The sequence below is a fragment of the Trichoderma reesei genome (assembly GCF_000167675.1).
Source record: "Trichoderma reesei QM6a unplaced genomic scaffold TRIREscaffold_9, whole genome shotgun sequence".
NCBI classification, from domain to species: domain Eukaryota; kingdom Fungi; phylum Ascomycota; class Sordariomycetes; order Hypocreales; family Hypocreaceae; genus Trichoderma; species Trichoderma reesei.
Window position 1 is genome coordinate 157,027 of NW_006711156.1, and position 27,315 is coordinate 184,341.

A 27,315-nucleotide genomic window follows, 5' to 3' on the forward strand; every position below is an offset into this window, starting at 1 on the left:
GGTCCCCTACTCGATATCCACGGACGATGGATGTTGCAGCGATGCGACTCCATTCTTTGATTCATAAGCAGGGGGAGGGGGGAAAGGATATGATTGCATACCGGTTTGGGGAGGAAAATGCAGGTATGGCGTAAGTTAGTAGATGCAGATTAGACATGCATGACGAAGGCAGAGCTGCATGAGCAATCCATGACTGCGGATTACGGAGGGTTGATTGCAGGGATTTTACAGGTTTTGGGTGTTGGTTTGGTTTGTTTCTCGTCTGAGGACGCGATGGAGCTTCAGCAGTGGTGAGGAATCAGTTGGTACACAATCGATCTTGGCATCTGGATTGTACCAGCCTCAGCATCAGCGAAGAGCTCCGGTAAGAGGCCGGATATTATTTGAACAACAGGGCTTGCCCTGCAATATCGATGCTCTGATGCGCTACCTTGTGACTGAGTTCTCAGTCAACTATGGAGTCTATGAGTATGCAAAAGACGGGCAACTGGAAGATGGAGTATGTAGCGCAATTATGCAATGCTTATACTCGTAGGTGGGTTACCAGATAAGGACTACACATGGGCATCTCACATATTAACACCTGAACAGTTCTAAAGCCACATCTTGTAAATTATCTTTGCCAGTTGTATACAAGCACATGTAAAGTCTACCCAATCGAAAATGGTATCAAAGAATCAAAGAGGACTCGGAGCATATTGATTACATAAGCGCTCGGCGTAGAGTCACGGCCCCACCATTTCCATCTAAACTGCATCCAGCTTATCGATTCCAGCGCAAGCAAAAAAGTTCGTGAGCTGTTGCTTCACCAGAGCTGCACATGCAGACGACAGCGCCTGTCGTCTCCTCGTCCTCCTTTTTTTCTCTCTCCCGCTGATGGAACAATGCGCATCTCGGCGCTTCGTCTGCTCTGTATCTGCTCCGCTCCGAACTCTCTCCTCTCCGGCCGGTAGACGAACCCGGCAGCTCTCGAGCCTTGCCATTTCAAGACACTCTTCATCTATATTGAAGCATCGCCGTCTTGACAGCTCGCTATACACATTATATCCGCCACCTCACAGCTCTGTACGATTCTATTCCAAAATCTTCAAAAGCGTCCACGGCGACACAACCACCATGACGACCACCGTCGAGCTCGCCTGCGTCCCCTCGGCTGACACGCCTGGCACCTGCATCTACATGCACCACGACAAGCGCTCCTACGTCTTTGGCCGCGTCTCAGAGGGCACGCAGCGAGCATTCGGCAGCCGAAAGGTGCACCTGGGAGGCACCGAACACGTCTTCCTCAGCGGCAGCGTCAACTGGGAGCAGCTGGGCGGCCTGTGCGGCTACCTGCTGAGCGTCGGCGGCTCTGTCGAGTCGGCCAAGGAGTACAAGATGCAGGAGAACACCAAGCGGGAGCAAAAGGGCCAGAAGCTGCTGAACAAGACCAAGCACGCTGGAATCGCCGTGCACGGGGCGGAGAACCTGTGCCACACGCTGGCGTCATGCCGGCCCGTCATCTTTCGACAGCCCATTTGCGTCAAGACGTTTGAGCACAGGACGGACCCGCGAGCGACAGACGCGGCAAACCTCGAGCCGGACTGGTCAGACGATGCCATCAAGGTCTGGAAGATACCCGTCCGACGAGCACGATCTAGCAGTCCCCGGAAACGACGACACAGCGATCTGGCTCAAGATGGGGTGGTGGACGCCATGTCCGAGAGTGCGTCTTCAGAAGAAGCCAATAACTTCCAGCCACGAGCGGCGGTATCCGATCCCGACGTCGCAAGTGCAATAGTCGAGCGCATCATGTTCAACGGCAGCCTCAAGAATCGATCCGTCCTGATACCGAAGAAGATTCGCGACCTGAAGCCTACAGACATTGCTGCCGTTGTAAGAGGCGGCACGATGAAGCTGTACAAGGGCCCATACATGACTGCTGGCGTCGAGGTGCCCAATCCCGATGACACGGTGTGGCATTTCCCAGAAATTGGAGAGACTGGCGTTGATGAAAGGGGCGACAACGTCCTGCAAATCAACCATTACCCGCTTCCCAGGACGGCATACAGTGAGATGTCGATGAGCTACATCGTCAAGTCTCACGGCCGCCGAGGAAAGTTCAACGCACCCATGGCCAAGTCGCTTGGTGTAGAGCCTCGAGACTTCAAACTGTTAACCGCAGGGGAGAGCGTCCAGGGCAAAGACGGCCTGGTAACGCCCGAAATGGTGCTCGGAGAGCCGCAGCCCGGAAGAGGGTTGATCGTGGCGGATATCGCTAGTCAGGATCTCGTCGAACCCTTCATGGCGCGACCCGAGTGGAAAAGCGCCGAGCTGATGGACAACATCGCCGTCATGTACTGGATCTTGGGACCGAACCTGAGCGGGGACGCGAGGATCCAGCAGTTTATCCAAGAGCATGCCACCATCAAGCACATTTTCTGCGCCGACGACACTTGCCCCAACATGATTACGCATCCCGGCGCTGCTGCGATCCAGGCCAAGCTGCGTCGGATCGACCCCGAGCGGTTCCCCCTTCTCAAGTTTGAGAACACGGTCCAGTATCCCGCCCCTTCAGAAGGCTCTCCGATCGAGCTGGGCCGGGCTGGGCACAAGTTCCAGTTCATGCCTCGCCTTGTGTACGACGACCAGGCCATCGCCCCTTTTCCTGACTTGGTCGAGGCCTACGAATCAGTAGATGACGAGGTCCTCAAGATGGCCGAAGAGGCTCGCTCTGAAGCCACGGACCCCAAGTTCGTAGAGCGTATTGAGCAGGAGGAGGTGGACATTCCCAACCGCGACGCCGAGATCATCCCTCTCGGCACAGGCTCGTCAGTCCCCAGCAAATACCGCAACGTCTCTGCCACCCTGATCCGAGTCCCGGGCATCGGAAACTACCTGTTCGACTGCGGTGAGGGCACGCTGGGCCAGATCAAACGGCTCTTTGGCGCCGAGGAGGCCGCAGATGTCTTGCGCAACATGCGCTGCATCGTCATCAGCCATGTCCACGCCGACCATCACATGGGAACGGTCTCACTGATCAAGGCTTGGTACGAGCAGACCCTCAAGGACGGCAGCAACGCAACGCTCGCCATATCCTGCATCGGACGCTATCGGATCATGCTGGAGGAGCTGTCCCAGGTTGAGGACATTGGCTACCACAGGCTGCGCTTCCCCAGCTGCCCCTATCCCAAGGAGAAGGACCGAGACCTGACGACGCGCGAGGACCTGCTGGGCGACGACGAGAATAACAACTTTGGCCTGGCCTCGATCAAGCGCGTCCCCGTCCCTCACTGCTGGCGCTCGTACGCGACGCAGCTGGAGCTGACGTCGGGCCTCAAGATTGCGTACTCGGGCGACTGCCGGCCGTCCAAGTCGTTCGCCCAGGAGTGCCGCGGCGCGCACCTGCTCATCCACGAGTGCACCTTTGGCGACGACAAGCAGGACCACGCAAAGGCCAAGAAGCACAGCACCATGGGCGAGGCGCTCGGGGTGGCGCGCGAGATGGCGGCCAGGCGCACGCTGCTGACGCACTTTTCGCAGCGCTACTCAAAGTCGGACTCGCTGAGGAGGGAGCGCGTCGAGGGCGTCGAGCACGACGTGCTGCTGGCGTTTGACTTCATGGCCGTGAGGCTCGGGGATTTCCAGAAGGCGGCGTGTTACCTGCCGTCTGTGCAGCGGTTCATGGAGAAGTTGGCGGATTGATGCCTCTACTTTATATATAGATACCTAGTATATAACGAACGTTCTGTCACAAAACAACATTATTGCCGCTTCTGTATTTTATGTTAGACATGCCCAGGCCCAAAGTCCCATCCTCTTCGGCTCGACAAAGGACAACTCTCTTTCTTTACACTCAACTCTCCTCCCTTATTAAACTCCCGTATGGTCTCATAGATGGTTGCATATACCTCTTGATATCAATCATTCTCGCGGGGCGAACCTGCTCTATCCGAAGCCTCTCCTCAAACTTCAAAGACAGGCAAGCTTCCATAAGTTCTTCCCAGCCCTTTTCTTTCCCACATCATATCTCCAACAGGGTGGAAAGGAAACACCGCCGGTTCAAGTCACTATAGAATAAAAATAGACCCAGGAAGTAGTTATCTAGCACCTTCGGTTTGGAAAATACAGGCTCTGAACCCAAGTTTGAGACTTATTTATTTTATATGGTTCATTTATTAACAAAGATTGAGATACTGAGTAGCTTATACTAGGACTGTATTGACATAGCGATAGGTAGTAGCAGCGAGTAGAGAATATAGAGTCTTCTGCTAGACAGCCACTCTCAGTCTAGGGAGTTTGTATCTATTAATGAGCGATGGGCGGCGGTGTTGATTTTCGCCCCCCCTTGATCTTCTACTAGTCAACTATTCAGTCAGTCAGACAGACAGACCAACCACATTTCCAATCCTCGTCGACATTTACTTCCATCTTTAAGAAAAACACTTCACACACATAACATCTGGAAAAGCCTGATACGACATTTGAAGAGGGTATATTAAGACTCCTGAGAGAAGAAACAAAAAGAGAAAGGAGAAAATATCTTTTTAGCACACTCTCAAGTCACCAAAAGCGAAATCCCCCACCACCCTTTCCCCCCATCGTCTCCCTGAGCTTCCCCCCCCCCCCCCCCCCCCTATCGTTTGTTATAGTGTTCACGGAACCCCCCCGTGTGTGCTTTAACCACTCCTTGATTCCGTTGACTGTGTTTGACGCCGACCCTTCCAGACGCGCTGAACCATTCGAGATCGATCCCTTGGTACGCTAAAATAGGAAAAAAACGAAGAAAGGAGAAAACCACACAAAGAGAAAAGAGAGAGAAAGGAGATGAGAATGAACGTTGGAACAGCAACAGTTCAAAGCGCTAGAGTACAATGACAATGCCACTGGAGGGGGGGGGGTGAGGGAGAGAGAAAAGAGGTCACGCCAATGTCTCCCTTGTGGAAAAAAATAAAAGGTAGGCTTTCCACCACTATACACATCCAGTGTGCGCGCGCTACCATGAATCCTCGTCATGCTTATGTAGTCATTATAAAACGAAATGTGTCGAAACCTGTTCTCTCGGCGAGGGCTCATCCAACGTAGTGGGCGTGCTGCCTCGCCTTGTCGATCTCGAGTCGTCGTCGCTCGAATCGAATCTTGGCGGCCTCGGTTCCGTCGTCGGGCTGGGCCATTTCCTTGAACCACGGGTGATTCAGGGCCTGCTTGGCCGTGATCCGGTGGGCAGGGTCATAGACAAAGATCTTCCTCAGCAAGTCGAGGAAGTTCTTGAAGAACGTCGTATTCGAAGGGATGATATCCTAAGCCTGTGTCAGTGACGTGTCGCTGATTCTAGATGATGTGTGCTCGTAACATACGCTCAAATGCTTCATGGCCTTGACGAATCGTCGCGAGCCCCTTGTCGTCTCAGGGGTCGGGTAGTCAAGCTTGAGACGCTTAAAGTATCTGCAGACATCAATGTCAGCAAAGCGGGCTCTTGCGGACTTGTGATGGTCGACGCGAGTGGTAGCGCTTACTTAGAAGCAGGGTTCCCTCCACTCCGAGTCGACATCTTGTTCACGGCCGAAACGAGATGGCTATCGATGCGAGAGCCAACGACAGCCTCCATCATGGCGAGGTGTTCCAGGTTGTCGTGAGTCTGGAACAGGGCATCGCCAGTGAAGAACTCAACCAAGATGCAGCCAATGCTCCATATGTCGCAAGGAAAAGACCAGCCAAGGCCGAGAATGATTTCCGGGGCTCGATAATGGCGAGTGCTAACAACAGAGGAATGATATTCATCTTGGAAGGTAGCCGATCCAAAGTCGATCAGCCGGATCTCGGTATCGAGAAGCACACGCCGCTGCGATGCCTGCCTGTTGATTGTGGTCGAGGACGAGGGAATTTTCCTGTTGTAGGTGAATGTTTGATACGAGTTGTCACACAACAGGATGTTTTCCGGCTTGAGATCTGTGTGGATCAAGTTGAGGTCGTGAAGAACTAGAGAATTCCAGTCAGCTTTGCCGCAGTCAAGACGATCGTTCCTCCTGCACTCACATGCTACGCTGGTAAAGAGTTGCCTGGCAAAGTTCTGGATCTGGCTGTTAGGAAAGGGGACAAAGCCATTGCCCTTGAGGAAGTCGAAAACGCTCTGCCCCAAGAGGTCCATCACGATGCAGATGTGGCCGCGGTAGTCGAAGCAGTCCCGCAAGTGGATGCATCGATTCCTGTTCTCCTCGTCGTTGGCCTTGAGCGTGTTCAAGACGCGAAGCTCAATCCTGGAGGCGTCGCGATACTTTTGGACAGATCGAATGATCTTGACAGCCACAGGCTTGCCCCTCTTGACGTCGCGAGCCTCGACGACTTTGCCAAAGGTTCCCTGTCCGAGGAGACGAACGATTTGATCTGATGATGATGCCGTTTAGTCACCACTGACCCAATTCCATTTTCACGGGGGGCATCAGGGTTGTACATACATTTATCAGTGAGCTCTGCGTCCGGAACGACAATATAATGACCGTCGTCATCATCGACTTTGGCATTCTTGTTATAGTGTCGCTATGACGAAGGATGAAGCAATTAGTGTCGAGTCCTTTACACTGCTGCTCGTTGTAGAGAGGGCAAAGATTCAAATAATGGAGGAATCAAAGAAACGGTTGGACTTACGTCATTAACGACTCTGACGGGAACCTCAGCAGACTTCTTGGGCGGAAAGGGAGGAGGCTTGTAGGCCATAAAGGCGCCGCCCAGGCCGTCGACGTCCCTCCGCTTGGCCTCGTTGGCGACCTGCTGGCGGGTGGTACGCTTGCGCTTGAGAGGCGCGGCGAGCTCGTCGTACTGGCTGTTGGAAGACAGAGACGTGGGCGCCGTGGTGTTCAATGCCGAGTTTGTGCGGTCGCTGGAGAGCGTTGAGCCGCCCGGCGTGGTGTTGGGCCGGGGCGTGTTTGTGTGCGAAGCTGTGTGCGAGCCGCCCACGTACTGGACGTGGTAGCCCAGCGGCTGATCGTCTCGCCTTCGCTTCTTGGCCGACGACTGGGCAGCAGCCGTGGCGGCCGAGTCGGGCACGACGGCGGTCCCATTCGCAATCTTGCGGCCCGTGTTGGCCTCGGGCTCGGGGGTGTCGTCGATGACGATGATCTCCTTGGGGAGGCCGTTGCGGTAAAAGGTATTCCAGTCGGGCTCCCGCGAGCGCCGACGCTTCCTGCTGGAGGACGAGGGCTGGTGGTCCTCGGCGGCGGTCCGAGCAGGGGCGGGCACAGCGCCAGAGGCGGTGGTCGAAGAAGTCGGCATGGCGGAGGCGTAGCTGCTGTCGTCAAGGCGAGCCGTCGCGGACGAGTCGGCGTCGTGATGGCTGTAGTGGTGGCCGTGGGGAGGGGGACGAGGCGCGGATTGCGAGGGCTGGGCTACGCCATCCGTCAGACTGTAGCCCGCGTTGGCAGCAGGCGGATGGTGGTGATAGTAACTCTGGGGGCGAGCCGGAGTCTGCAGGGCCGGCTGGTGGTCCACGGCTGCCGTTGGGGGCAGCAGTGCGTTCGCGGTGGTTGTTGTGCGATAGTTGGAGGAGTACGAGGGCGGGTGGTGGAGGTAGCGGTAGTGAGGGAGCGTTATGGCTACCTGAGCCGTGGTAGGCGTCGACATTGCCTCCAGTGTCTGGCAGCCGCCCGGTTTGACGAGCACACACGCGCGCGCTGGCGATCTGGCGGCGGGCTGGCGGTTCGTGGGCGAGGCTATCGCGGTTCAGGCGGGAGGGCTCTGCTCTGCTCCTGTTGAGGTGTTGAGATTGGGAGTTGAAGTTAGTTGCAGAGATTTGAGCGAGGCCTTTCGTGGGCGTCTGGGGCGGCAACTCGAAGGCGGATGACCAGCTCGCAGCGAAGAGGCCGCTGACTGGCGAACTGGAGCAGCGCACTTTTAGGCTTTTTAGCACTGGCTGGACGCCCTTTGCTGAGACACGGTTGACCCTAAGTTTAGGTATAGAACAGGCAGAGGCGCTCCACTGCTTATCGGCGGGACGGCGGGAAGAGAAAAAAAAAAGGATGGATCGGATTGGGTTTTGTTTTGAACGAGAAGAAGAACGAGAAGAAGAAAGAGAAAAAAAAGGCTCGTCTTCTTTTCCCCTTTAGTGTTCGAGGCCAGGCTCGGAGGTGAAAAAGGGCTGGGGCTTCACATCTGGCGTCACTCGTCGGCGGGTGAGGAAGAAGTGAGAATCGCAATCGAATTGGGCTGGAATTGACTTGCTCTGAGGCCAAAAGGGCTCCGGCCAAAGCATGGAAGCCCTGGAGCCGGCGGATGGCGTGTTTGAGGGACCGACCGCAATGGAACTCACTCACCTCGCTCACACTGGCCCAGAGGCGAGTGCGTGAGGATCTCTGGGTGCGTGAGGCTCACCGTGCGGCTGCGGGCGAGGTCCACTGTGTTTCCGCCTCTGTAGTACTCTGCTTCGCGCCAGTTGGTGCCAGCAGCAAGCACTGCCCTGCGCACTGCGGAGCACCGACCCCAGGGCTCCAGGCCGCTAAACCGGCGCGCTAATTCGGGGACTCGTAGCGCTGCACGCAGCCAGATCCTGGGCTGCAGGGGGAGGCGAGAGGGACCCCGTGGTGGACTTTTGGTGGACATGGTCGGCCTTGACACGACATGAACGAGCCCTCAATTTGTTCTGCTCAACGGGCGTTTATATGACCAGAGATTAATCACAATATTCACTCGTCCTTGGGCATTTACTGTTTCCCGTCACAGAAGAGTGCAGTCAAAGGCTCTACAATCGCCCGACTGGCTCGACATGCAATACATTGTGCTTGTACCTCGATTTACCGAGCCTCCGCCCATTCTCACCTGCGCATTAGGCCGTGGCTTCTGGTCACCTCCACTAAGCTGAAGGGGTGCGGGCGGGTTCCCCGTAGCAGAATAGCCACGACTCGGAACAAGTCGAGGCCAACGTTTGCCACAAAGCCATTTGATGATACGCAAACGACGCAAGGCCAAAAGTCTGAATCCCACAGGTTTCCTGCAGATGGGGAAATGGGGGCTTGATGGAGACGAGACTTTTCGAAGTTGGTCTTGATGGGGGAAAAAGATGAGGATGAACGTTGAGTCTTACCGATGAGTGCTGCACAAAACAAACCGTCTGTGCCCGTTTCAAACTACCATCAGATGATTAATACCTACATACTAGCAGGACAAGGGAAAGAAGACCAAGCTGCCGGAATCAGATCCAAGCACCTCCATTGACTGATGAGAAATGCAAGCCATTTTTGGGTCGGTACCCCGTCCAGGGCTTACATACCTTACAACATGAAGTACCCGGCCGCTAGAAACTGGCGGCATGGTGCTAAGGCTGCATCCAATGTATTACGGATTGGATGGAGTGCAAACCTCATATGATGGAAAAGGGACCCCGACCGTCGCAACCTCAGCCAAGCGCGCGCAGGGTCGAATGCAGAAGGCAATGAAACATGACGGCAGCACGGCTGCAACGTTTACCTCGGAGCCGTGGATTATTATTCTCATTCTCCCTCTTCCTTGCGAAGAGTTCAAGGTTATTTATTACGCCGAGCGGCCAACACGGCTGCTGTCGATTTCCATCAGTTTTTTGGGCTGTTGGGGCAAAACCGAGAAGAGAAAAATGACACGGGGATGGGTGGAGTCTGAAGTGTATTCCTGTAGAAACTGTGAGAGGGAAGTATGGATACAATACAGACGGCATCGAGGCCTGGTGCGGTTCCGCTCTCAGAGCTGCAGACAGATTGTGCAGCGTGTGATGGGCACGGCATGATTATTCACGCTCGTATCGTACATGTACTTGCATCGTACACAAGCGATCCATTCTCGCCAGACAACTGTGATGCTCTCTGTACTTGTTTCTCTTCTCTCTCTGTCTCTGTCTCTCTCTCGCATCAACCCTGGTAAGGTACGATATTTATACTCGGTAGGTAGTGGAAAGTGCTTGTATTACGCCTCCGAGCAAGCAGAGATCGATGGAAGGCGCCCAGAGAAGCACTTAACATGCACCACAGAGAAGCCCGGCCCGCCGCTCTCCGGCCGGCCTGCCCTGGCTGTCCGCGTCGCACAAAGATCCTCAGCAATCCAAAGCGCTTCATTTGTATGAAGTCAATCGCCGTCATAATCAAACACCCCTTGTACGGAAAGAAAACGCCTAACAAAAAGAAAAGAAGGAAAGCGAAAAAAAAGAAAAAAAAAATCTTCAGCGCGAGTTTATAATAAGCGCGGCCCATCCTGTCATCTCCGCTGCCGCAGGCCCTCGTCTCTCTCTCTCTCTCTCTGTCTCTCCCCTCCAGTCGTGTCGTGCACCGCCTAGAGGGTTTCATCCAACCATGAATCAAATTTCTTGACTCGCCCGCGCGACACAAATGACAAAAGACAAAGACGGGATAACATTCGACAAAAGAAAGAACAGCCTCCCTCACGCCGAGTCAAGCCCTCTCAGCCGCTCTGCTCCCTAATCCCGAAACCCTCACAGCGCCGCATCTCGTGCTGTCTCTCTTGCACGTCACACGTAGAATCATACATACCTAACCTGCCAATTGATCCTCCTCTCTACCTGCATCTCTCCGACAGTCGTTCTCGTCTCTCACTGGGTTCCGCCCGCGCATTATAAATCCCATCAAAGCCACGTAGATACATGTACCGATCGTCCCCCGCGCCTTTCCCCCTTTGAATCTCCTAGATCTCCTAGCTCCTCCAACGACAGCCCGGAGCGTGGCTCTTGATATTGAGCACCCAGGGCGATTTCCCATTCATCCTCACCTGCAGCGTGGCCGAGCCGACGAGTTCACCAAGGTAGGCACCTACATGTCAGGTAGGTATGGAGCCTGTCCGACATCTTGCGTGTAAAACAGCGAATTCGCCCTGCAGCAGCAGCAGCAACAGCAGTCTCTCGTCTCTGCTTCCTCCATTTTCCGTCGACGAGTACCTTTTCCGCACTCCGCACCCTCGCACGAGTTATCTATAGGGAGCGGCTAGCCAGTACCCCGTCTTGGCTGTCCGGCACCCCAAATAGATACTAGGTAGGTCAATATAATAGGTAGAGTTGGAGGTTTACCTTACTATGTACATGTATTCTAAGAGCAGTTGCTATAATATCTAGAAAGAGAAGCATCAAATGTATAAGTACCTACCTAATACTAAGACTAGATATACCTTATATAGCGATAGTAACAGAGGCCTAATCTGTAATCTATTATATATGTAAGCTATGCTGCGGTAGGAAAGAAATATACATACATATAGCAATTACTTCCTCTATCTACCTTCCAGGTTGCCTTTCCTACCCATTTGATCGTACCTAGGTAGGGGGTGATAGATAGCTGTGGTAGAGGTAGATTGCTCTGCTGGGACGCTGGATACCAGCCAATAGGTATGGGGTGCTGGCTAGCCGCTCCCTCAGGTACAACACAAAACCACCAGCCTGTTTCTTTCAACCCACAAACTTGGAAGATTCTTGGCTGGCCGATGGTCGTTGTCGATTTCGCCACCCCAAAACTCTAGTTGTGCGTCAACCGCATTCTCAGGAGAAATCAACGGCGCCCCAAGGCTCCATGCCGCACAGTACATACGGCTACTATACAGTATTACCGACTTGACTGCAACCTCACCGATGCGTGTGTGTATGTACATACTGTACTATTCTCCCGGCCTGCAGTTGGTCTCGCCCGTTCAGCTCGCCTTCACAAGAAGCCTTGGCCGCTTTCTCCTCGTGTCTCCTCCCCATTAACCTGCCTGGGTCCCCACACGCATTATGTCACCTTCGTCGATACCCATCTTCAGCACGGCTCTCGTCCCTTCACAAAAAGGCGTCACTCGAATAAGCATCGGAAGCCCAAGTGAGGCTTTCTCGACATGCAACCCCCCTCCCCTAACCGCGGTGCTCTTGTTCGTCACACTAGGAGGCTAAATAGGTAGGTAGGCAAAAGTTGGACATTCATGCCTCCCGCCTGGGAATGCAACGAGAGCAGATGCCTATGCTTCCCTCTCTTCTCCTCTCTGGAAGGCCAGGTGAAGCGTGCCCGATTCGCGTTGAGAAAACTCCATTAACTGAAAGTAGCGGTGCCGGTGAATCTAAGTACCTAGGTAAAACAGGCATCAAGTCCTTGTACAAGCACTCTGCCTCCCTTGCCTTGATACCCCGTGCAAAGCAAAGCACCTACCTACCCCATCTACTACCACCTCTACCCATCTATCCGTACAAGCCACCGACACGCCATCAACTTTCACATGTGAACCAGCCCCTCCTTTCCAATCATTCAATCACATCACCAGCAATCATGGTTCGATTCGTCAATCCCGGACAGGGTCAACAATTGTTCCTTACCTGTTCACTCCCCGTCCTCGCATACTAGTACATGTACCTACTTTATAGACACATACGCTGCAAATGTAAGGTTGCGTCACGCACGGGAATTGAATGCCCTGCATATTCACGCTCTCCACCACCCCGTTTGCCCGGCCCCAATGTTCGAGCGGCATCTTACGCGAGCAGAAACAGAAGTCACAATAATACCATGTCGGTCCAAGGTCCCAATGCTCCTCCTTCTTTCCCGTGGGCTCCCATCTCGGCCAATAATCGGGGGAGCAGAATAGTTACATACTGTAAGGTATTCACGAATGCGCGGCAAAAGAAGAAAACAGTGCTGCTGATTGCACTTGGCATTTCTCCTTATCGCACATTGCAAGTTTGTTGTAATTCATCATCCCACTTTGATATGCACGCTGATCATGTGGCAACCGTGAGCTGCTGCTGAGGGGGGGACCAAGACTGTTTCTTCGTGCCTCTATTGCATCATGGGGGGGTCCAGTCAAGCCGGCGTTTCCCCCAACTCGTCTCAGAACAACAGATAACAGGAGGTTCCTAAGCAATTAATAGTCACCTATCAAAGGATGTTTGTTTGATCAATCCGCAGCTACAGCAAAGTATGTAGTGAACACAGACGCGTTCGCTCATTCATTCAAGTGTTTCCCTTTGAGATAAGGTAACCCATGCCTGCATGTACATACAATTTGAAAGACCTATCGTGGACCTTGTTCCCTGACCCTGCACGCCGAGTCCATCCCCAATCCTTCCATCTATATAAGGTATATACAATTCCCCTTTCGGCTGAGAGGATGGGAGAAGCACACGCATCGCTAGCAGAATGGCTGCACTTCCAATGTTGCTTATCGAGTCGCCGCTGGCAGGATCTGCAACTACCTCCTGGAGAATATAATCGTTCCCCAACATGTAAGCCACCTTAGGTGCTTGTAGACACTGACATAATCTTCTAATCTCAGCCTCAATATGCGGACTGAGGAGCTCCATCACTGCCTCGGAACACGTGGGATTCAGGGAAGTTGAGCATGGTATGCGGATACTATTGATATCAAGGATTCCGATTCATCAATTCTCTTTGCGTTTCTCTCCTGATATCGCCCACGGAAACAAGTTCTTATGCTCGCTCTGTAGAAAACTATCTATAAAATACTCTTCTTGATATCTTTTCTACTTCTTTCGCATAACAAAAGCCAACAAAGCACAAGCAAAGATCCCGTATAAACATGATCGTGCATGTCTAAGGGTCGGAGGCATTGATGCTACGCGCTCAGCCTTGCGCCGCTTACCAAAACCCAAAACGCCGCTCTTCTCAGAAGGTCAAGCATCCTCAGTCGGTAACAGGCCCCCAAGCCTCGCTCCTCTACGCCTAATACGACCCCCCCCCCCCCCCCCCTTTCGTCTATGTCTTGTCTTGATGTGTATTCGTAGATGGCCGAGTGTATATTCGCGGGTGTGCTCGAATAGGGCGCCAAGTCGTTGATCAAACGAGCCCAGGCCCAACGGTGTACGCTCGAGCAAGTACGATCAAAAATCACAAATGCTGGCATCTCGTCGATCCAGGTTGCTGCTAAAGATCCGGACAGTGAAGCCACGTCGCCCTTCACTCACAGACCACGGTTGAACCAGACTTTTCCGCCGTTACCACCCTTGCCATGGAACTCGGGCTCTAGGCTATCAGCGCTAATCTCCTGCTTCTGGGGGAACACCGCCAGGGCTAGAGGGAGAGCCACGAAGCCGACCGCCGCAATCAGTCCCAGGTTGATGCCGATAGGGATGGTCTGGGCAAGACGCGGCCGAGCCTTGAGCCACTCCTTTTCCATCAGGTTCTTGTACCACGCCTGCTTGTACTGGATGTGGTAGAGCGTCATGGCAGGGATGATCATAATCGGGGTGTTGTTGATAACTCGGCTGGCGGCCGTTTCGTAGACGGCGATCTTGGCGGCCTTGCGACTCCGGCCTAGCGAGGGGACGTCGGCCTCGGATTTGCCCTCCTCGGTCAGCTTCTTCTTCTCCTCTTCAGAGAGAACCGGGCGGACGTCGATGCCCGTCACAATCTCTCCTCGTCGCATCAGATATGCGTTGAGAGCTCCGGCAGTGGCCACGGCGGCGAACGGCACCAGTCTGCTCAGGACATTCCTCGTGCTGGGAGTGACCTTCAGCCTCGGCACCAATGCGTTGAGTCCCAGAGCCACCGAGCACGAAGCCGTGACGGCGATTCCGTACGATTTGGCAAGCGTCTCGGTCGTCATCGGAGAGGACTTGTTCGCATTCGAGCTGTTGATGGCGACGTTGAGCGATTGGTTGGCAATCTGCCATGCCACGGTGCCTGCTGTTCCCAGCCCGGGCTGCAGCATGCCGGCCGTGACAATCAGGTTCGAAAGAACGAAGCATGACATTCGGAACGGCAGGAAAACTGGTTCTCCGGTGTCTAACCACACACGTTAGCTCTGCCTCTTCTTCCTTCTCCGGACGCAGCATCTGCCTCCTATGCCATACCTGGGTGAAGAGTCGAGTCGACAATCTTCTTCGCCTTCCACAGCTCCGGCGTCATGTGTTGCAGCTTTCCCGTCTTATACTCCGTCACCAGTCGTTTGGCATTTTCGAGACCACTCGAGCCGGCCAACAAGGTGCTGGAAGCAGTGCCCTCGTCAGCATACTCTGCTTTGGTAGCCAATTCGAGATCCAGTCACCTAGGAGACTCACCTTGGATCCGTGATGCTCATCGTGTGCCTCACCCGGCCATAGTACGTCGACAAGTCATACTGCGACGACGGCAAGTCTCGCGAACCCGGCAGAGAGGCGGACATGGTTGGCTAGAAACCCTGCAGGGAAGCTCAAGCTCGGAATTGGGCCTTCTCTGCGAATGGCTCTGCTGTCTCAGAGCAGAGTTGCTGAAGCACGCAGTTCCCCAGATGCAACTCTCCAAGAGATTCCGTCCGCCTGCGGGGTGCCGTAAGGCTTTTGGCCCAGGGAGGTTCGAGCCAAAATCTTGTGCCGAGTGTCGAGACGACGATAAGCGCAGCCAACTGAAATTTGGCAACGCGGGAAGCCCGATCTCGGCTCTTACGTTGGTCATGAGTTTTGGTTTGCTCTTAGTGGCCCGGACAGCGACCAACCCCCACTAGGTTGACACATCAAGGACAAAGAAACGGGCTGCACAGACGCGGTCGGACAGTAATAGCAGATAAGCATTTGCGGGCAGTTGGAGAAACTGAGTCGTTGGAGGGCTGCGGATGCCGTCAGATGGAAGGCGTTTTGCTGTACTGATGGTCTGTCTCGGGGCAGTTTTTGTTTTGGGGGCGTAATTCAGGAACAGCCATCGCATCATTACAGACGGTCTGTGCCTGGCTTGATTAATCCGCTGATGCTCTTGATTACTCCAGGGCAGCCAATGGCAAACAAGAAGCGGCCAGGGTCTCTCTGCACGTGGCTTAATTGAATTTGACCTGTTAGAAACGACCAACTTCTTCATCCGCAAAAAGAAAGAAAGAAACGAGGCATGAACGCATAACAAAAAAAACTCCATAGAATCGAACAAAAAAAGAAATGGAATGCTTTGAAGCGACCACGCCAGGAGTCGAACCTGGAATCTCTAGAGGAGGTGATTCTCAACCGAAATCTAGCGCCTTAGCCATTAGGCCACGCGGCCCATCTGATGTTTGAATCGCTGCAACTCTGCTATACTGAGGCTTCGCAATGACATCTCTTTTCACGCACTGTTGCTGCCATGTGAGATTGGCCGGTAACTACAGTACGTAAGCTATTACAGCACTGTGATTGTCACCAGCCGACAGCATCGTGATGCCGCCGTGGGTATCTCTCGCACTGGAAGAAGCTATCAGACTCCCATGTTCGATTCGAACTGGGCTCGATTCATTCTGTCCTCTACGTTGCACTACCTAGGTAAGAGTTAGCAGGTGAAAGATGACACGCCAAGGATATAGGTGGCTCACCGAGTCTCGACGTTCAGGTCCACCACGAAGGAGGACTGTAGGTCTGGTTTCGGGCGGGGAATGAATGAATTGCTTGTGAGATGGTTGAATGGTAATCTAGGTAAAACTCGGGCATACTTGTCTGAGCTTTGCCGTCTTGATCTAACAGTGGTCAGATGGGCAAGCTCCTCAAATCAGAGCAACGCCGCATTTCCATCTCCGTATACATACTTCTTCGGGGGGCTCTCTAAAGCAGAGATGAAGAAGCAAATCTCGTGAACAGGTAAAATAGTCCATCTACCCATTGAAGCCGTCTTCGGATGGCTGCTAAAGCCTCAGAATGCCTGCAGCTGTCAGGGCACGTGAGTTGCTCTGCTCCTGACAACTCGAGCTGCCAACTGGCAAGCACTCCTCCTGCAGTTGCTTCGCACAGCTCCCGTTTGCACACTTCTTTGCACCTGCAACTTCACCCGATTCTATCTATCACTTCCTCCACGCACGATAGAGCCTCGACAGTGTATCATCAAGAGTTTGCTTGCTCCAACATCGGTCTCCTGCGTCTCGGGCCGCCAGTTTAGCAGGACAAAAGGTATCGCAGCACTTGTTTCACTATATATCTCATCGACAGGTTACTAACGAGAGTCTCAAGTCGAAAAATGGACCTGACTCCAAGGTCCGAAAGGGCTGCCCATGCCTCTGGCGATGATGGAAAAGTCCTTGGGAGATTCACTGCCCTGAAAGAATGGCTCTATCGCGATCCCGCGAGCCCCAAGGCGCTGCAGACGCCCACGACACCTAGGAGCCCTGATCTCCCCAAACATTCTGAACCATCTGCTCTGAAGCATGTCGCAATTCAAGACAACGTCGCTGTAATCACTGAGCATCCCAGTTCCGTTCTGGCCAAGACATCTACCAACGCCTCCATACGCAACACCGATAATCCCACCACGCACCCAAGTGCGACTGGCGTATCGGAAACAACCCATCAAGATCAAGAAGCAGCTTTCAACTCTTCTGAGGGAGGAGCAAAAATCTCGGAAAGTCCTAAGCCGAACAACCTTGAGCCAGAGACTCGGGCTGGAGAGCCACCGAACACGCCCGAGGACATGCCAGTCGATCCATCCCAAAGAACGGATGGATTCGCTGAATTCGAAGTACAATCGCAGCGGAGCAGGGCCTCGTGGGACGTCAGCGATGGCCTCTCCGATGGTGACAACCAGAACGAGCCGCAGCAAAATTCGGTGCCTGACGGATTCAGAGTGTCGCGAACCATGCTCTGGCTACGGTCAACCTCTGAACCACCTGCTCTTGCTCACTCGCTGGAATCTATGGCTGGAATCCACCATTACACAAGAGATATCGACACTGAAACTGGATACTTTTTGCCAGAAATCACATATCCAGACACCCTCAAAACTCTTCACGAAGGCCCGTCTCGTGATCAAAGAGACATCGCTTGGCGACAGGCCAACATGACTGCAGAGTTACAGATCAACAGAGAAATCAGAAGCCGAGAGTTGCTTGCACTGAAGCTCAAGTCACAAATCAAGCCGCAACTTGACCCTGTAGCTTTCAAACGCGAGGTTACTCCAAGGGCCAACTGTGTTGTGCGACCTGCTACGCCCCAGGATTTCGCGGCCATTGCAGCCATCATCAACATGGAAAGCCGGACGAAGGGCATCCCACAGGTCATGGAATGGAAAGAGGTCACGGGTGCTGATGTGCAGAGGATATTCGACAATTGCCGCGATAATTTGCAGCCGTTTGTCGTCGCTACGACTGCAGACCCCTTAATGGACCTTGCCAACTGGCCTATTGATTCCTCGGATCTCTATGAAGAGTACCTCGCCTTTCGTTCAGCTCAAGCAAAGGTTGTGCCAAAGGTTCTCGGCTTCGCCTATGTGATGGAAGCCAGAGTTGGCATGCTCGGAGGCTCATGCCCAGGATCAAGGCACACTGGTCAGGTCAAGATCATCGTCCATCCCAACCATCGAGGCAAGCTGTATGGCTCAGCCTTGCTGGACAGGATCCTTGTTTGCACTGCGCCGTTCCATCGGAGAGTTCTGGAGTACGGCTGGCGGTGCCAAGACTCCTCCGGCGTGTATGAAGAAAATCCCGTCTTCAATCGCCGCAAGTACGCTTGGATCTATATCGAGAGGTTCTGCGACGGAAGAGATGACGCTACACTGAAAAAGGCGATCAGGTTCTTCGAAAAGTTTGAGTTCCAGGAGGCGTGCTACCTGCGCTGCGCTGTCAAGACAGATCGATACTACGAGAGCCAATGGCTTGACCTGGTGCTGTGGGCACGCGAAGCGCAGCCGCGCTCCAACATCGCGGACCTCTTGCCTGGCGCCCAGAATCTGTGAGAAAGGGGCTAGACAGCGGTTTGGGTGATGAAGGCACTCATATAAGACGATCTAGGTATTTATGTTTCGCGTCATCTCCCAGGTTCGTCCGAGCTTAATCAAGACATTGGCTTATCTTTGTTTACTGATTCGACAATAGCTATAGATTTGCCATCAAAAAGACATTCAAAAGAGCAAAATGCGCAGTTGAATCCGCGGCATCTGTATGCGAATCTTGTGTGAATTCGTTGGCTGATGAAAAGGAGAAGAAAAGGGCGGGAAAAGTATGGGGAATGCGTTCTGCATCACGTGTGCACACTGTGCTCTTGACAGCACCAGATGGTTTCGTAGCTTCCCGTCAGGCAGACAGATAGATTGAATTCGCTGTATCTTGACGCTTTGTTGCCTAAACGTGATATCCCCAGTCACAGTCACTTAAATACTCAGCTCGCTCAAGCTGAGGCAGTCTCGGGTTTCAAGTGACAAAGCTCGTTGCCAAACAAAAGACAAAGTCGCGATCGACATTCCTTGGGCATCATGTTGTCCATCTTGCGCAAAGCACGTCTCAAGGACAAAGAGATGCGAATTCTGATGTTGTGCGTACAAATCAGATGTTTTCACGACTGGATTTGAGTAGCCTAACCCATTGCAAGGGGACTTGATAATGCCGGAAAGACGACTATAGTCAAGCAGATTATGGGTGAGGACGTGAACACGGTCAGCCCAACGCTGGGCTTCATCATCAAGACGATCGATTACGAAGGGTAAGTCTCCTATATCACTCTCAAATGCGGTACAGAGCTGATACAACGACAGATACAAATTAAACATATGTATGGCAGCCCTGATGCTCGCTAGGGACGATATCTGTTAATCTCAGTGTATCTCAGGGGACGTGGGAGGCCAGAAGACGCTGCGATCGTACTGGCGAAATTACTTTGAAAAGACCGACGCCCTGATATGGGTCGTGGACACGACAGACCGGCTACGCATCGACGACTGTAGAGAAGAGCTCCACGGGCTCTTGGAGGAAGAGGTTTGTCGGCATCACAGCTTTTGGCGTGCAGTTTCCGTGGTTTGGTGAGGGCTAACGTGTAGGGTAGCGTCTTGCGGGAGCCTGCCTGCTGATATTCGCCAACAAGACGGATGTGGATGGGTGCATGACGGAAGAAGAAATTGTTACGGTGAGGATCCTTTTCCCCTCTCCCCTTTTATAGTTTATTTACCTATGTCATGGCGACGGGTTCGTGGGTGGCTAATGAGTTGTGTTTTGACATAGTTGTTGAGGTTGAACGATATTCGGACGCATCAGTGGCATGTGCTGCCGTGCAGTGCGATGACGGGCAAGAATCTCAAGGAGGGCCTGTCCTGGGTGGTGGAAGACGCGAAGAAGCGGCTGTTTCTCTACTAGGCGAGAGAGTACATACTACCTACTCACATGGGTATTATTGTTCGCTCGTATGTAATACTCTTTCGAAGCATCGCATTTTACGTACAGATTCGGCCGTGGCACGGAGCACAAGCATCTGCTGCAATGCTGTGCCACCACGCGCCCTCCTTGACCTGACTCCATTGCCGGCGATCGGTGATACGGAAGCACGGGGCTGGACGCAGATTCCACACCGGCACACACAGACACAACAGCAACGGTGATAGTAGTCCTGGTTGTGGACCAGTTGTCAAGGGCGATGTCGAGTGGTTGTGGAAACTGTGGATAGGTAGGCTTCATCGGAGCAGCTCGCCTGACTGCCGTGTTTGAGGCCTGATTGGGCTTGCAGTCGTGAGGGCTGAATCAGTTTCAGTTCCAAGACAAGACGCAGCTAGAAAAGTGAACTATCATAAAACAAGAAGAGATCACTCGCAACCTCTAAAACGACTCGCGAAGAAAAGAGAGTTTTCGACATTGTTGGCGGTTCATGCACTAGCCATCTCGTGTTTCGTATTGGGTGTTTACTGTTTATCTGGGGCCCCAAGTAATACTACTCGTAAACAAAGCAAAGGGCAGAGAGGCCAGCCCAAGCCCTTACCCCTTCAATCGCTGGAGACTATCGTGGCAGAGAACATGGTAGAACCTGGCACCAGAGCGAGCAGTTGCGTGAGCACCTCTGCCCGCTATTCAGGAGACGCCGGGATGGAGCGTCTGGCGTCTGGCGTGTGCGAGTGTGCGATTTCGCCAAAGAAAGGAGATGCTTGCCCTGCGCTCACCGTATTGGCCGTGGATGGACTCGGAGGTGCTGCTGATGGTTGTTCAATGAGAGAAATGCCGGCCCCCTTGCAGGCGTCACTCAAGGTCGGGTGTCTGGTTCCAGTCGCTGCTGCGCTCCCACGCCGGGCATCCCCTGGGCCGGGCGGGTTTACAGGGGGCGCCTCAGCGGTGGATCAGCACCTGGGCATGACGGTCCCCCCAAAGACCGCCCTGAACAGCCCCGAATTGGCGGGCCGCCGCCCACAGCGATGCGCTAGAGCGAATAGGGCGGCCAGTGGATTAGCAGGTGCTGGTGCCTCTTAGCAGCTGGGAGCCCCCCCCGAATGATGCCGCCCATCGTCACGACCTTTGCTTGCATTGCTCCCAGAGGCCACTAGAGCTGGATCCTGATCCATCCCATGAACTCCAGTTTCTTTAGTCCTGGACATAATAGCGAGGCGACGGAACCTGAAGCAACACAACACAGGCGGAAACCCCCCTCCCACCGCCTGAAAGCGACATAAACATTCACCAGGTCCCTCCGGAATCCTCGATTCTCGACCCTCGAGCCCTCCTTTTTGCTACGCCGTGCCATGCCCTTGCCAGCAGCCGTCCACACGCACCGGTAGACAAGTCGACCACAAACGCCCAACCATGTCGGACGAAGTATCCCAGTTCCTCGAGCAGGTCGAGCGCCTGCGCGGGCAGCAGATTGAGGACGATGAGATGCGAGCTCGGGAGCGCGAGGAGTTTCTCGCCGCCAAGCGAGAGCGCCAGGCTAGGAGAGAGGGTGAGTCGCCTTGGTTCCTTGGTTATCTTGCTGTTGCGCGCGCCTGTCACGAGTCCGCCGAGAGGAGAGAGAGGTGAGAGGAGAGGCGTCAGACGGGTGTAGCACCTTGTTGCCAGGTAGCTACCCGCTTGGCGTGGCGTGGTGTGTGTGGTGTGGTGTGAAGCTCTCAGGGTTGGCTTGTTGCCATGGTGTTCGTTTGGCAAAGCCTCTCACTCATCGTTTATTTACTTTCTCACTTTTTGCTTTCCTACGGCCCTCGTCCAATTAACCCCCCCTATACATGTGCCCATCTGTGCTGCTACAAGGGCCGGCCCTGCGCAGCGAGCATTCTCCTAGATAAAAGCCTTGGGCTGCTTCACTGCTGAAACGACGCTGACCCGCCTTATTGCAAAAGAACGCGCCCGATCCATCTCACCGCAGAAATCATCGCCTGCCAACACGCCGTCCCCGCGTCTGAACCGGCGAACTGTCAACCTCTCCGACGCGCTGAGACTCGACTCAAACGTCGCCGAGTCCTTGGACAAGCTGCGTGACCGACCGACCGACTCAGAGAAGCCCCTGGACACGGATGCACAAGCCGATGCCATGTCATACTCCACCTCGACGATGAAGGAAAACGAGGCCCCTGAGGATCTCGACGCAAAGCGGGGCGACGATGCCGCAGCTACCTCCAGAGCTTCGCCTCTCGCATGGCAGCGCCGGACGAACCGGTCAAACAGCCGCCCACTGAGCGTCGTCGCCGCTCAGAACGCAGCTCAGAGCGCTACGCACAGGTCGGGTGTCGAGGGCCAGGAGGAGCCTCCATCCCCTACACAGCCTCTCTCCAAGGATCAGATCGCCAGGAGCCTCGGGTCCAAGGATGCCTCGTGGTTTCGTCAGACCGCCGACCGAGGCGCAGACTCCTCAGCTTACCGACGGAACCAGGTCGAGGACGACGATCGGCTCGACATGTCGTCTCTCAGCGCCCAGCTGCCGGGCATGGCCGATAGTAGTTCCGCAGAGCGCCCTACTTCGAGGTCTGGCGAGAGCGCCGTTGGCAAGCTGGCAACCCCATTTACGCTGAACCCCCCCAGCTTCGACAATCCCACCTCGGAGAAGCGTGAGGCGGACTCGATTGCCCCCACGGCGACCGGTCGGACCTCTCCTCTGCGCACAACCTCGCCGACGAAGGGGATGGGTGGGTTTGTCCAGAGCGCAATGATGAAGAGGAGCGACAGCGTGAAGCGTTGGTCCGTTGTCAGCCCGCCCGGACTGACTCGCCCTGAGAACATGGCGGCGCATCGTGGCTCGATTGACAGGGGCGTGCCATCAAGACCGCAAAGCATGTTCATCCGGGACCCGCCAGCAATGACAACAACGCCGGGGACGAGCAGGCCTGCGTCGCGGCCCTCTTCTCGGCCAACGTCCCGACACGGCGAAAAGGACGGCAAGGCATCCGAGACGAGTCCTCGAGAAAAACGTCCCAAGACACCCACGTCCACGAGTCCTCCTCAGCTCCAAAGGCAAGAGAGGCAGGAGCTTGATGATGCAGCTCTTCCCATGTCTCCATCCAAGACAATGGAACCCCGCCGCTGGAGTCCGACCAAATCAAGCTGGCTCGAGAGCGCCCTGAACAAACCAGACTCGCCCAAGGTTCCCCCGAAGCCGGCATCGTCGCAACAGCCTGCCTGGATGGTCGAGCTCAGCAAGAACAAGGCTGGGCGTCCGGGAAATCCCACTGCAGAGCCTAGTAAACCCGCGGGCCCCTCTCACAAGCACCAAGTTAGTATTGATGGGCTTATGAGGTCCACGCCCATGGGCTCGAGACTGAACCTCAACACTACTGGGCTCGGCGGCATCTACTCACCCCCTGGAATACAGTCGGTCACTACTCGCTCGTCGGTTCAGAACTTTTCAACAGCGAGCCCCATGTCTCCTGGACCGGAAAGGCCGAGGTCCAAGTCAAGGGGCGCCCTCGATCAAGTGAGAGAGAGGCGAGCCGAATCCCTGAGCTCTACTATCAACCCGCTGGCCGCCAAGGTCAAGCCCGATGCTCCGCCAAAGAAGGACCTAGATTTCCGCGCAAACCTCAAGCCGCGCGCTGCTGAAGCACCCACCCCCAAGACCCAGGAGCCAGAATTCAAGAGCGTCTTTGGCACTCTTCGCAGGACCAAGACCCAGAACTTCAAAGCTCCGGATGAGCTAAAGGACAACATCCTCCGCGGCAAGGCGGCTCTCAACGCGACTGACGGGCCACAGAAGTCGGTGATTAGGGACGAGTTCAAGGACGCCATTCAAAAGAAGAGAGACGATTTCAGGAAGTCGCAAGCCGAGGGATTAGGAGTCGCCACCTCGACGCGCATCGACAAGCCCAAGGCTCCCCTCCCCGAAGGACTCGCCATGAGGGCTGAGCTGGGCAAGTCGGCGGCGGTGCTCCCGCAAGATGCACCTCCAGAGAGTCGCACTCCATCCGGTCAGTCGAAGAAGCCCGAGTCGTCAAGACCAGATCCTCCACAGAGAAAGTCAAGTCAAGTGAACTTGGCCAGACAGTCCAGCCCATCCTTGACTCCCGCGAACTTGACTGAGAAGACCAGCCTAGAGAATGCGGAACCCGATACGCCCTCCCGGACCGAAACATTACAGAGCTCCTTGCCCAACTTGCTGAAGAAGAAGAGCGCTCCAGGAAAACTCGGCGGTCTGGCCGACCGATTCAACCCTGCCCTTGCCGGGATGCTGGCGCGAGGACCACCGCCAGCATCTTCTGGCAGTGGAAACCGAGCTGAAGAGTCTGGACGAGGCGATGGAGACGTCCAGCCTACACAGCCAGGCCCTCAGCTAACCCACATGACTAAGAGTCGAGCGCGTGGCCCGAGGAGAAAGGCCCCGTCCAACGTGGGCAACTCTACCGCCAGTCCCGCAAATGCGCCGGCAGAGTCGTCTACAGCGAGCCGGCAAGCCGCCCCTTTCAGAAAGCAGAGTTTCTCTGCGCCCATGGAAGAGAAGAAGTCTGCTTTTCCACCCCTTCAGGGTTCTAAGCCCGACGTGCCTTTTAAGCTAAAGCCTGTCGAGGCGAGGAAGACTGAACTGGATACTCGACCTGCAGAGCAGCATGTACCTCCCTTGACTCTTCGCAGACGGCCAACGGCGCCTGAGATGCCGATCAACAAGATATTCCAATCACAGTCACCGCAGAAGCCGGAGCCAGAGGCGCCAAAGAAGCTTGATTTGAAGCGCGTATCCAAGATCTTTGAGCAAGGGAGCAACACGACAGCGGCGGCTGAGCCTCCCAAGACGCCGGGCAAGCTCTCACCCCAGAAGACTGGCACATGGTCGCCGGTCAAGGCTGGTGCTTCCGAGCCTGTCAAGGAGCCAGCAAAGCTGACCCAGCAGAAGACGGGTCCGGCGAAGCTGACGCAGCAAAAGACTGGTCCATGGTCTCAGCCGAAGAATGTCGATGTGCGGTCGTCTGCCGTAGAGACAAAGGCCTCGACAGTGAATGCTGCTCCTGAGCCTGTATCGGCTGCCGTGAAAGCCCCAGTGCCTGGACCTAAGCCGTCCGCCTTTAATGGGCCACCTAAAGAAATTGATACACCACCGGCATCGTTGCCGCCTGTAGCCGCCTTGCCCCCTTCGCTACCCCGGGCACAGGCTGAGCCACCTATGGCCTCGCCTACGCGCCCTCAGACAGGCCACGGCAGCGATGTATCAGCCATACTCCACGACTTCTTTGGGCCCCCATACGAGAAGGTGCAGTGTAATATCGATCCCGCGGACATCTTGACCAACTACCCCAAGTCTGGCGCCAAGGGCAAGACGCTGTCGTTCCACATGTTCCAGATCGATGGAGACGGCAAGCAGATGATTGTGCCCGCTTACCGCGAGCGGATCCTGTTTGAGGAAGAGATGTACGTTGCCGGGCACAACTTCACCAACGACGCGGGGTGGAAGGTGCGCGAGGTCTACTTTTGGATCGGCGACGAGGTCCCAGATGACGAGGAGGACGTCGCCGAGGCTGTGGCCCAGCAAGAGGCAAAGCAGCTGGGCGGCAAGCTGATTAAGATCAGGCAGGGCAAGGAAACGCCCGAGTTCCTGCAGGCACTTGGCGGCGTGGTGATTGTCCGGAGGGGCTCGAGCACCAAATTCGACTCGCATGCGCCGTCCATGCTGTGCGGCCGACGGTATCAGGGCCAGGTGGCCTTTGACGAGGTGGACTTTACAACGGCCAGCCTCTGCTCCGGCTTTGCCTATCTGATTACCCATTCGGGCAACTGCTATCTGTGGAAGGGCAAGGGCAGCGACGTGGATGAGCTCGGCTGCGCACGCCTTATCGGTATGGACTTGACGGCGACTGGGCAGCTTATTGAATACGACGAGGGCAGCGAGCCTGCGTCCTTCTGGGCGATGCTGGGCGGCGAGTCGAAGCCTCACTCGGCGGATCACTGGAGACTGAAGCCTAGCTATGGCAAGTACAACAGCAGACTCTTTTGCGCCGATGTAGAGTCTAGGCAACAGGTGAGCAGCCGCCTCCGTGGCCGTTGTGTTACCTGCACTATGACTGACAAAGTTTGTTTAGATCTATGAGATTAGCCCGTTCAACCAGGCCGACATGTCAACGTTCAACATCTACATCCTCGACGCCTTCTTCGAGATGTACATCATTGTCGGCTCGCAGGCCCAGTCGCAGTACGCCTCCTTCCGCACCGCCCTCGACTTCGCCCAGGAATACGCTGTCCTGGCGGCCAGCATGGAGGACCGTCCCTTTATCCCCATCTCGACGGTCGTCCTCGAGGGCGTGCCCCGGGATCTGAAGCGCGTGTTCCGCAAGTGGACGGACGAGCGGTGCCCGACGCTCCTGCAGAATACCTCGACGGAGCCCGGGCTGCGGAGAGGGCGCAGTCTGAGGGTTGTGCCTCTTACCCAGGCCATCTTGGCTTTGAAGGAGTAAATACTTTGCGTGTCTCCCATTGATGAGTGTATAAAGGACTGGTTAATGTGGTACTGTTGGCTGTGTATATGAGGCTTGGGCTGTTCAATGTAGGAAGGACTCGAGAGCCATGTTTTTTTTCCTGGTCATGGATAATGTGGTTGAGGTAGAATAAAAGGGGGGCGGGGCTGGGCAAAAGACGAAAAAGAAGTCGGCAGCATCCGGAGTCTAGCAGCTTCGTTGTTTCAAAAGGAGAGGCGTACGGGATAAAGCGCATGTACCAGCGTTTTTTTCTTTTATTTTTAGACACATACAATATTTCCTTTCATTTCTCCCAAATTTTTTTCCTCTTGTCTTTTGATTGAGGAGGTTCAGTAGGTAGACGGACGGTTGAAAGTTTTTGGACTGTACTCGGATGAGGGCCTCGGACGAGTTTCTATGTGCTGATGAAAGAAGGATTGGGAAATAGGTAGTAATGCAGAAAGTACGAAGGTTACCAAAGGAATATATGCAAAGTATAGGTGCTACAGGTGTCGTTTTGGCGCGTTTCTCGTAGGTAGGAATCGACTCGGAATTGACCTCGTATGTCAGACCAGCGCCGTCTTTTTGTCGTTCCTCCTCCTCCTCCTCCTCCTTCACCTTGCTCTACTCTCAACGTCTTTGTCCTTTAGCTAGGCTGTTTCCTGGGGTCGCTATGTAGAGTCTCCGTCCAGCAGCCTTGCCATATCTATTCTAAGGTGGAGAGAAAAAAAAAAGAAATAACAAAGATCCCATCCCATCGCGATCCATCTCCTTACCCCGTCTTATCGTCTTGGTCATCAAATACACCTTGTTTTCCCATCTATCGTTCATTGCATCAACCCTTCATGTTCTATCAAGA

The 27,315-nt window shown here is 54.5% G+C and overlaps 6 protein-coding genes across 6 annotated transcripts; 4 read left to right on the forward strand and 2 right to left on the reverse strand.

Annotated features, from left to right (window-relative positions):
- Nucleotides 1-1,116: 1,116 nt before the first annotated feature.
- Nucleotides 1,117-3,684, forward strand: TRIREDRAFT_61701 (Hypothetical protein; the record flags this gene model as incomplete). Its single annotated transcript, XM_006965232.1, has 1 exon — nucleotides 1,117-3,684. The coding sequence occupies one exon, from the start codon at nucleotides 1,117-1,119 to the stop codon at nucleotides 3,682-3,684; it is 2,568 nt and encodes an 855-aa protein (XP_006965294.1).
- Nucleotides 3,685-5,102: 1,418 nt separating this feature from the next.
- Nucleotides 5,103-7,161, reverse strand: TRIREDRAFT_27025 (uncharacterized protein; the record flags this gene model as incomplete). The annotated part of the gene is made up of 6 exons (XM_006965175.1): nucleotides 5,103-5,279; nucleotides 5,337-5,424; nucleotides 5,496-5,958; nucleotides 6,016-6,363; nucleotides 6,435-6,516; nucleotides 6,559-7,161. Coding segments are annotated over 6 exons (1,761 nt in total), but the record flags the coding sequence as incomplete, so codon positions are not given.
- Nucleotides 7,162-13,375: 6,214 nt separating this feature from the next.
- TRIREDRAFT_22277 (uncharacterized protein) lies at nucleotides 13,376-15,166 on the reverse strand. The gene is made up of 3 exons (XM_006965163.1): nucleotides 14,984-15,166; nucleotides 14,777-14,910; nucleotides 13,376-14,708 (listed from the first exon to the last, which is right to left on the reverse strand). The coding sequence occupies exons 1-3, from the start codon at nucleotides 15,085-15,087 to the stop codon at nucleotides 13,885-13,887; spliced, it is 1,062 nt and encodes a 353-aa protein (XP_006965225.1). The 5' UTR covers nucleotides 15,088-15,166; the 3' UTR covers nucleotides 13,376-13,884.
- Nucleotides 15,167-16,868: 1,702 nt separating this feature from the next.
- On the forward strand, nucleotides 16,869-18,578 carry TRIREDRAFT_107253 (uncharacterized protein; the record flags this gene model as incomplete). The annotated part of the gene is made up of 1 exon (XM_006965233.1): nucleotides 16,869-18,578. One exon carries the CDS (start codon nucleotides 16,869-16,871, stop codon nucleotides 18,576-18,578), a length of 1,710 nt encoding a protein of 569 aa, XP_006965295.1.
- A 516-nt stretch (nucleotides 18,579-19,094) lies between these two features.
- Nucleotides 19,095-19,968, forward strand: TRIREDRAFT_107255 (ADP-ribosylation factor-like protein; the record flags this gene model as incomplete). Its single annotated transcript, XM_006965234.1, has 6 exons — nucleotides 19,095-19,153; nucleotides 19,211-19,321; nucleotides 19,374-19,390; nucleotides 19,448-19,593; nucleotides 19,661-19,741; nucleotides 19,837-19,968. The coding sequence occupies 6 exons, from the start codon at nucleotides 19,095-19,097 to the stop codon at nucleotides 19,966-19,968; spliced, it is 546 nt and encodes a 181-aa protein (XP_006965296.1).
- Nucleotides 19,969-21,396: 1,428 nt separating this feature from the next.
- Nucleotides 21,397-26,456, forward strand: TRIREDRAFT_61924 (uncharacterized protein; the record flags this gene model as incomplete). Its single annotated transcript, XM_006965235.1, has 3 exons — nucleotides 21,397-21,532; nucleotides 21,927-26,023; nucleotides 26,085-26,456. The coding sequence occupies 3 exons, from the start codon at nucleotides 21,397-21,399 to the stop codon at nucleotides 26,454-26,456; spliced, it is 4,605 nt and encodes a 1,534-aa protein (XP_006965297.1).
- Between the last annotated feature and the right edge of the window lie 859 nt (nucleotides 26,457-27,315).